General features: G+C 35.6%; 1 protein-coding gene across 1 annotated transcript in view; it reads right to left on the bottom strand.

The window, feature by feature from the left end:
- The window catches only part of ELP3 (elongator acetyltransferase complex subunit 3), a 98,524-nt gene that overhangs the window by 71,955 nt on the left and 15,678 nt on the right, over nucleotides 1-10,891 (bottom strand). Inside the window, exons 4-6 of the mRNA XM_049632394.1 lie at nucleotides 3,749-3,819; nucleotides 2,884-2,947; nucleotides 1,424-1,492 (exon numbers count right to left, since the gene is read on the bottom strand). Coding sequence (XP_049488351.1) covers nucleotides 1,424-1,492; nucleotides 2,884-2,947; nucleotides 3,749-3,819 — 204 coding nt within the window. The remainder of the gene's footprint in view (nucleotides 1-1,423; nucleotides 1,493-2,883; nucleotides 2,948-3,748; nucleotides 3,820-10,891) is intronic.

Below are 10,891 nucleotides of genomic sequence, written 5' to 3' on the forward strand. Positions count from 1 at the left end.
TTTTTTTTTTTTTTTTTTTTTTTTTTTTTTTTTTTTTTTTTTTTTTTTTTTTTTTATTTATTTTTGGGACAGAGAGAGACAGAGCATGAACGGGGGAGGGTCAGAGAGAGAGGGAGGCACAGAATCAGAAGCAGGCTCCAGGCTCTGAGCCATCAGCCCAGAGCCCGACGCGGGGCTCGAACTCACGGACCGCAAGATCGCGACCTGGCTGAAGTCGGACGCTTAACCGACTGCGCCACCCAGGCGCCCCCTGGGTACCTTTTTCAAAATACCTTGTCAGGACCCTAAACCAGACTTAATCAGAACTCCTGAGGTGAAAATCTGGCATATGTTTTGGAAAAGATACTCAGGTGATTCTATTGCATTTACAGTGAAGAAAAAAAATCACTGCTGTATGCTAGTTTCTAAATCTTTTAAAACCCATTCTCTTTTTGGTAAACATAAACATTTTACACTCTACTGAAACATTTTAAATGAATTAAATATCATAGCTAAAAAAGAAACTGAAGCAGTGGTCAGTTTAGAACATGCTTTTCTAGACTATACAGGTTGCACCCAGGTGAGGTCCTCTCCTATGGCTGACAATCCTGATCCACACGTGCTTGGGTGACAGTGAGGTGAAAATATGAACTGGCTGGTATTCACCGATACTAGCTAAATGAACAGAGAAGAGACTTAATGACTATGGTATGTACTACTTTCCTTTTGAGATTCTGTAGTTGCCCTACTAGGTGCTGTTACTGTAAAAATTATAGATGGTACTCACACTTTTTTAAATCGGACAAGTTTAAAATAAAACTATAAACAAGGAAATCTGTATTACTGTTCAGATTTCTCAAGCAGAGCAAGGCCATTTAAACAGTACTACTTGTTTTTCATCAGTTATATTGAAGTATAATTTACATACACTAAAATCAATTAATTTTAAGTGTACAACTGGAAGGGTATGGATGAGTGTTTACAGTTGTGTAACTCCCACCACAGTCAGGATGCAGAACAATCCCACGACTCCTAAGAGTTCCTCACACCCTTCTGCAGTCAATTCCCTATTCCCACCCTGGCATACCAGTCACAGTAACTTCTTATCTGGCTCATGGAAGCAAAAATTCAATCCATCCACCTACTGTCTAAGAACTTTCTCACATCTCCATCTATAAATTTCATATGGTTAATGAGTCTGTATAAGTTGAAAGAAATTTAAAGAATATAAAACGCTTAAAGAAAATAATACAGTCTCTAAAGGAAGCAGTGATTTTGAGCTTGCTGGGTATTGCAGAATAGTCTTCCTCCCCCAGATGGATATTAAAAACTTACCAAGGGGACAGGCACTCTTTTAGTTATTTTAGGTTCAACTCAAATTAAACAATAATACCTTCTAAGTATGTACAAAAATCTAACTTAAAAATGCTTTTTAGAAACTTACCTGTTCTATTCGGTGTCTTGTCTGTAGATAAGGGTCATATCTAGCGCGGATAGCTCGCATGGAGGTTGGCTAAGAGAAAAAGAGAAAAATCTCCTGCTGGGCCCACATTGAATAGAAAATAAAAAGCAGTTCAAAAGAATTATATTAAAAATAAAATTCTCTTGTGCTCCTTCCTTCCTTTCTCAGTTTAGGGATCAAAATACTGTTCTGAATAGCATCTGGCTAGTCTCCATCCCCACTGTCTTAAGATTCTGAACAGCAGGGCATCTCCTTGAATCATATTTATCTTTGTGTAAACACTTATGAAATCTCCAGGGTCACTTTCTGCTGGAGCAGAAAGGGGTGGCTAAGGGACAGAAACGAGAGGGAGCCTTTTCACTGAATAATTCCTTTTGTATTTTTAAAAATGTGAACTATGGAAAACAAGTAAAAAGTGAAATTCCATATATAAGAGAAAAAGTCCAATGGTTTTCTGGCTGCTGACCTCTTCCCGAAAAGGCTGACTGCTTCAAAAGAAGCCTGCTTGCTGTTCTGCTTGCACTCTTGCCCCCACTCTAATCCTTTAACCACACAGCCATCAAATGATCTCTTAAAACCCTATACTGGATCGCATCATTCCCCTGCTTTCAACCTTAATGGCTTTTCATGACACCTGTAACAAAATCCAAACTCTATGTCCAGCTTACAACCTATTTCATCTGTCTCTCCAATCTCATCCTTCCCCTTACCCACTATGTCCTGGAACACCCCACTGTCATTCCTACCATGGCTCCTTGTTCTAGCTATCCTCTCTGCTGGGAATGCTCTCTGCTGATATTCTTGCATGGCTCCTTCTTGTCATTCAAGACTCAGTTTAAGTATCATCTCCTCAGTCACTTCCTAACTACCAAGGCTAAAGTATCTACTCAGTTTCTACAAACCTCACTTGATTTTACTTCTCTACTTAGCATTTACTGGTAGTACCTGATATTTTCTTCTTGTTTCTTTATTGTCTATCTCTTATTATTAGAATGTAAATTCCATAAGATTAGGGACTTTATCCATTTTTCACTGTTGAAGAAGCACTATGATATCATGGTGAGGAACACAAAATTCAAAACCTGGCTCTGTCACTAATTAGCAGTGTATCTCTGGGCCAATTGTTTAGGGCCTCTAAAGCCTGTTTCCTTATTCATAAAGCCAGGATAATAGTGCCTGCCTTCAAGGTGCTGCTATAAGGTTTAAAGTTGTGAAGACTTATAATAGTTTAACACACAGTAAGAACAAGTGCTTATGTTAAGTATTTCTCCAGTGACTAGAGCAATATACGTAGACACTCAGCAAATATTTAATGGATGAACTTCTGTAATCAGGAGAAAAATTAAAAATAAAAATAATTTAAGAAAGTCAGTACTTGTAAGAGCACACTATAGGTAAAGTATGATGTCAAACTTCCTCAGGACAACCTCATATTACTTTACCTCATATCCAGTATAAGACTGGGTTGAATATTCAAAATCTGAATCAGGTCCACCAGGGCAGTATCTGCCAATACAACCAAAGAATTAAGATGTCAGATACAAAATTTACTTCAACAGTCTAGTTCAAGTATCTGCAGTCTCCATAAAATTCTGAGAGCAAACAAGTTTCATATTCAAATCCTAATCGAAGAGCCTACGTTTAAAGTATCTACAATTAATATATTTTCTACTGACAAGTAAACACAATAAACATATGAGGAACATCATAGTAGTCATTTTCAGAATATTGCAGTCACTATTATTTCAGAGATTTACACTTTTAGGGGCAAGTAACAGCACCTAACTTTTCCTAGGTTTAGAATGATACTCACAGTGCTCTCTTGGTAACTATACTTAAGAAAATCTTTCATTTAATCTTCCTACCTAGAATCATGCATTCTGCCTATTTTTCCAATTATCTAAATTTAAGAAGTTTAAAGGTTATTTATAGAGATAACTTTTTAATTTGATTCTTTTCTGATCCAAACTCATTTGAATTGCTGACAGAATTTAGGCAGTTCATATCTCCTTGTTTCATTTATCAAGTTAATAGACTTTTAGTCTTTCACGTTCTATAACAATGTATTTTTTATTGTTTACTGCAACATATTAAAATATATATTTCAGTTTTAAAGCACTGAAACATCCTATCAATGGCTGCTTGTTTCAAAGAACTAACTTATGCATCTACTGGATCAAAGTTTTAAATATTACCAGCATGCACTGATTAAGGCTCTAGGGAATTAACTAATTCAATTAAAGCGCGCGCGCACACACACACACACACACACACACACACACGCTTGAAGAAAATCATCATACTTACACACATATATTTCCTGTAAAACTGATGTGTGGGCATCTGTGGGGTTTGCACATCACAGCCACAACAGCAATCTACAAAAGATTAATAAGAAAGCTATTATGGAATAATGAATACACAATGCTGAAGAGTGGTTATCTCCCAGGAGGGAGAGGAATGCAATCAGAGAATGGCACATAAGGGACTTCAAAGTATTGGTAATACTGTATTTCTTGAGCTGAGCTATGGGCATAAGGGTGATCTCTTTTTGATGTTTTTAGTCTCTAAAATATACATATGTATTTATATACTAGCTATTAAATAGTAATATTTTACAATAAATTAAGTGCAAAATAAGGCATTAATCATTTTCAAAGTCACAGTGATTCTCTTACTCTGATTTATTTTACTAAAATACCCTACAAGAAAAAAATTATGCAAGTCTACAAAATTGTATCTAAATGCATTAATTGAATATATATAAAACTGTAACTCAGCCTCCTCATGGACATATTAGATCTCAATATTCAGAGCAGACACTATTAAACTAGGAGCTACACTTCACAGAGTGTGTGCAAAATATTCTCAGAAGAGTCTGTCAGAGCCCTCCTGGGGTGAGGACATTATGTGCTTGAGAAAGAGGGTGATAACAGAGACAGAAGTATGGTTACATATGGGGGGAGTTGGCCAAATAAGGCTATAGACTAAGGTGAATGCAAGCCAGGTTTCTTACTATCAGAGAAGGAAGCTATAAATATAGAAAAGGACAGAACTTGGATGGAATGGAAGGTATTGCTGTGAACTCATAGTTTTCGATAAATACACTGATATGCAAATAAATATAAATGCAAAGGTGTTAGTATACGTATATGCAGGTGTATATGTATACATACAAATATACTTCCTTGCTTGGTCCACTAGAGGGTCTAGGAGCAGCAACACTCTAATAGCAATGAGTATATCTAGCACTCAGATCTTGGTTTCTAAATACCCATCTCCAGTGAAAGAAACCAGGGCTCTTTAGAGAAATGGCTGATTCCAGACCTGGGGCAAAGAAATGACAAAAGAGCCTGAAACATTTTATTATGACAGAAAGCTAGAAACTGCTCAAAGAATGATGGAGACATTTAAAAAAGACACAAAAACCAGCTTGAAAGGGCTCTCTCACTGGTCAAATCAAGGATCATTTGTACATCAAAATAAAAATGATAGTAACAGACTATAACCCACCAAATAGGAAACCATTAATCCACTCATACAAATAAATGAATGAGTAAACTGAAAATCTGATGAGTTACAGAAAACTTACATAGCTTCAAAGTACTTCACCACACAAAACTTAATTACAAAGTGGAAAAGATTAACTTCACAGAGGAGAAGCCTGGAAGACACTACCTTGATCAAAATGAACAATATCAGAAAGAAGAACAAAGATGGAGGTATCATACTTCCTGATTTCAAACTATACTACACAATATGATATTGGCACAAAAACAGACACATAGATCAAAAAAAGCAGAGAGCCCAGAAATAAACCCCTCATGCATGGTCAATTAATTTACAACAAAGGAGCCAAGAATATACAATGGGGAAAGGACAGTCTTTTCAATAAATGGTGTCGGGAAAACTGGACATCCACATGCAAAAGAATGAACTAGACCATTATCTAGCATGACACACAAAAATTAGTTCAAAATGGATTAAAGACTTGAATTAAGACCTGAAACCATAAAACTTCTAGAAAAAAAATGCAGGCAGAAGCTCCCTGACATTGGTCTGGGTATTGAATTTGTGGATCTGACTCCACAAGCAAAGGCGACAAAAGTACAAAAATAAGTAAGTGGGACTACATCAAACTAAAAAGCTTCTGCACCATCATAGGAAACCATCAATAAAAGGAAACCATCAACAAAAGGAAAAGACAACCTACTGAATGGGATAAAATATTTGCAAGTCATATATCCAATAATTAATATCCAAAATATATTAAAAAACTCAACTCAATACAAAAACCAATCTGATTAAATAATAAGCAGAGAACTTGAACATTTTCCCAAAGACATACAAATGGCCAGCGGGTACATGAAAAGATGTTCAACTAATGTTGATGTTCACTAATTATCAGGGAAATGCAAATCAAAACCATGAGATATTATTGTTAGAATGGCCATTATGAAAAAAAACAAGAAATAACAACTGTTGATGAGGATATGGAGAAAAGGGAACCTTCATGCACTGCTGGTGGGAATATACATTGGTGCAGCCACTACTGAAAACACTATGGAGGTTAAAATTAAAAACAGGTCTACCATATGATCTGGCTATTCCACTTCTGAGCATTTATCCTAAGAAAATGAAAATACTAATATGAAAAGATAAAAAGATATATGCACCCCTATGTTTACTGCCACACTGTTTACAATAGTCAAGATATGGAAATAACCTAATTACCCATCAATGGATGAATGGATAAAGAAGGTGCGATATAGATGTATATACAGTGGAATACTGCTCGGTCATAAAAAAGAATGAAATCTTGCCATTTGTGACAACATGGATGAACCCTGAGGGTATTAAATGGTAGATGAAATGAGTCAGAGAAAGACAATACCATATGACCTCACTTATATGTGGAATATAAAAAAGAAAACAAAACAAAACTCATATATACAGAGAACGGACTGGTGGTTATCAAGGAGGGAGGGGGCTGGGAGAGGGACAAAACAGGTGAAGTGGGTCAATTGTATGGTGATGGATGGTAACTAAACTTATTGTGGTGGTTACTTTGTAGTGTATACAAATATCAAATTATTATCTTATACACCTGAAGCTAATATAATGTTATATAGAAATTTTATCTCAATAAAAATGTTACAATAGCAATTTACCTCAATGAAAAGAAAGAACATTATCCATGACAGGACAAATTGAAACTATATATATATATATATATATATATATATATATATATATATATACACACACACACACATACATACACACACACACACACGTATATATATATATGTATATATATGTGTGTGTATATATGTGCGTGTGTATACACATATGTATACATATATATACACGTATATATACACGTGTATATACACATACAAACACACATATATATGTATATATACATATATACATATACGTATACATGCACACATATATATGTATGTGTGTATATATGTATATATACACACATACATATATATACACACACATATATATATACACACACACACCACCTGATAGGATACAATAAGAATACATTATCACTTCTGTGATGTTCCAATGCTTAAGATGTATAACCTGAACCTAATTATGAGGAAACATCTGACTAAGCCAAATTGAGGAACATGCTACAAAATAACCTGCCTGAAATCTTCAAAAGTGTTAAGGTAATGAGGGCAAGGAAAGGCAGGAAGTGCCCAGAGTGAAGAGACAAGACAACCAAATGCAACATGGGATTCTGAACTGGGATCTGTAGGTCACTACTGAAATAGTGGGTGAAACTTGAACGAGATCTGAGGATGAGATGACAGTATTTATCAGTGCTAAATTCCTGACTTTGATGCTGTATTGTGGTGATTTAAGAAATGTCCTTGTTTGTAGAAAATGCATACTAAAGTATTCAAAGGCAACTTACTTTGCAACTTACTCTTAAGTGGTTCAGGGGGAAAATGTTCTTTATATTGGACCTTCAACTTTTCTGTAAGTTTGATTATTCTTCATAATAAAAATTATTAAAATTTAAAGCATTAAATAGTGATCTACAGAAAGTCCAAAATTTCAAAAAAAATGCAATTCTGAATGAAAAATTTAGATTTTCAAACAAATGTTTTTAATACAAGTCACTGATGAGATCAGTCTAATTCAACAATTGAGGGCCCAGTACATGGGCCAGGTTCTGAGCTACACAGAGCAAATGGGCCTTGAGACCACAAAAATATTGCACTGTTTCTGTCCTCTGAAAACATACCTATCTAGGTGAGGAAGACACATAGAAAAAGGCTATTTTGGAACCACATGGTAAGAAGCATGTATAAAATACCAGGAATGCCAAAGAAGGCAATTAGCCCTGACCAGGGAAGTCAGAGAAGCCTTCCAGAGATGCTGATTAGGGTTAATTAAGTCAAGAGGATAGGGTAAGGTAGGGCCAGGGAAGTAAAGCGCAGTAGTTTTCGAAGAGTTTTTAAGCAGCAGAACTCTCCTTTCAAGTAACATTTTACTTAAAACCTCAATTTATAAATGAGATAAAAGCTACAGCCCTGGGTGAAACAGCGATGTCCCTGCTCCTGTGGTTTCACTACTTATTATGCCCCACAGTAGCTTCAAAAGGCTTCTACGGAATTCAAGTTTTATAGAGTACAGTTTAAAAATTACTGGTAAAATAGAAAAAGCGATGACTTCGGATTCAGTCAGAGAGATGTAAGTTTGAATCTTTTCTTTGCCCCTTACTGTGAATTTTCCTATTTGGTAAAATGTAAGCAATAGCACTTACCTCTCAAAACTGTTCTGAGGATTAAATCAGAAACACAATAGCCAGTATGTAAGAGGTGGGCAACATATGGTAGCTATTATTATATTTAATGTTGATAGGAAGAAGAAGAAGAAGAAGAACAAGAAGAAGAAGAGGAGGAGGAGGAGGAGGAGGAGGAGGAGGAGAGGAGTAATCATGGCATTCTAAGCAAAACAAACACAAAAACTCAAATACAAACTCAAAATGGATTACAGACCTACATGTAAAGTCAAAACTATAAAACTTCTAGAAGATAATACAGGAGAAAACCTAGGTCACCTTGGGTTTTACAATGAGTTTTTAGATCAACACCAAAAGAAAGATCCATGAAAGAAAAAATTAGTAAGTTGGACTACATTAAAATTTGGAAGTTCTGCTCTGAGAAACTCTTAAGAGAATGAAAAGACCCATACTCAGAGAAAACATATGCAAAACACATGTCTGATAAAAGATATGTATCATAAATATACAAAGAACTCTTACAGTTTTAGAATAGGAAAACAACCCAGTAGGAATAGAGCAAAAGATCCAAACAGACACCTCATCAAATAAGATATACCAATGACAAATGAGAATACGAAATTCTAGGTATTTACCCAAATGAGTGGAAAACTTAGGTGTACACAAAACTCTTCAGACAATGTTTATAGCAGCATTGTTCATAACTATCAAAATTTAGAAGTAACCTAGATGTCTTTCAACAGGAGAATGGATAAACTGTGGTAAAGACAGTGGAATATTGTGCACTTCTAAAAGGAAATGAACTGTATCAAGCCACTAAAAAGACATGGCATAGCTTTAAATGCATATTGCTAAGTGAAAGAAGGCAATCCGAAAAGGCTATGCATACTGTTTGATTCCAACTACATGACATTATGGAAAAGGTGAAACTATAGACAGTAAATAAATCAGTGATTGTCAGAAGTTTGGAACACAGTAAAGGATGAATAGGGGAGCTTTAGGGCAGGGGAAATATTCCATATGATCCTGTAATGGTGGATACATGACATTATGCATTTTCTAAAACCCAAAGAATACACACCACTATAAGTGACCCTAATATAAACTATAGGCTTCATTTAATAACAAGGTAGTAATACTGGTTTATCAATTATAACAAATGTACCAAATCAATGCAAGGGCAACCTGGGAAGGGAGGAAAGGAAGTATATGGGAACCCTGTGTACTTTCTGCTCATTTTTTAGGTAAACCTAAAACTGCTGTTAAAAAAAGTAAAAAATCACCACTAGAGTAATAGCAGGAATAAAAGCATGAAGGATAGGATGCATAGCAGACAGGGAATACAGTCAGCTGTATATGTACCTCTGATACTTTTATATTTTTAATTTTTAAAAAATTTTTATTTTAATTCCAGTTAGTTAACATCCAGTGCTGTATTAGTTTCAGGTATACAATAGGGTGATTCAACAATTCTATTCATCATCCAGTGCGTGTCACAAATGCACTCCATAATCCTCATCACCTATTTACCCATCCCCCCAAACCCCTTCCCTCCAGTAACGATCAGTTTGTACTATATACTTAAAGTCAGTTTCTTCATTTGTATCTCTTTTTCCCTTTGCTCATTTGTTTCTTAAATTCCACATACGAAATCATATGGTATTTGTCTTTTTCTTATTTCACTTAGCATTATACTCTCTAGCTCCATCCATGTTGTTGCAAATGGCAAGATTTCTCATTTTTTATGGCTGAATAATATTCCAGCATGCATGCGTGCGCGTGTGTGTACACACACCATATCTCTATCCACTCATTGATCAACAGACACTTGGGCTGCTTTCACAATTTGGCTATTGTAAATAATGCTGCAATAAACAAGGGGTGCATGTACCCTTTTGAATTAGTGTTTTTGTATTCTTTGGGTAAATACCCAGTAGTGTGATTCCTAGATCATAGGGTAGTTCCATTTTTAAATTTTTGAGGAACCTCCCTACTATTTCCCATAGTGGCTGCACCAGTTTGTATTTCCACTAGCAGTACAAAAGGGTTTGTTTTTCTCCACATCCTTGCCAACACCTGCTATTTGTGTTGTTGATTATAGCCATTCTAACTGGTGTGAGGAGATAACTCATTGTAGTTTTGATTTGCATTTCCCTAATAAGTGATGATGAGCATCCTTTCATGCATCTGTTGGCTATCTGGATGTCTTCTTTAGAGAAATGTCTGTTCATGTCTTCTGCCCATTTTTAATTGGATTATTTGTTTTTTGGGTGTTGAGTTTTACCAGTTCTATATATATTTTGGATACTAACCCTTCATCGGATATGTCATTAGTAAATATCTTCTCCCATTCAGCAGGTTGCCTCTTAGTTTTGTTGACTGTTTCCTTTCATGTGCAGAAGCTTTTACTTTTGTTGTAGCCACAACAGTTTATTCTTGCCTTTGTTTTCCTTTTCTCAGAAGACTAGAAAAAAGTTGCTACGGGCGATGTCAAAGAAGTTGCTGCCGGTGTTCTCTTCTAGGATTTTTATGGTTTCAGGTCTCACATTTAGGTCTTTAATCCATTTTGAATTTATTTTTGTGTATGGTGTAAGTGGTCCAGTTTTCCCAACACCATTTCTTCAAGAGACTTTCACCCAATGGATATTCTCTCCTGTCCTATCAAACATTAATTGACC

Source organism: Panthera uncia, chromosome B1, assembly GCF_023721935.1.
Source record: "Panthera uncia isolate 11264 chromosome B1, Puncia_PCG_1.0, whole genome shotgun sequence".
NCBI lineage: Eukaryota > Metazoa > Chordata > Mammalia > Carnivora > Felidae > Panthera > Panthera uncia.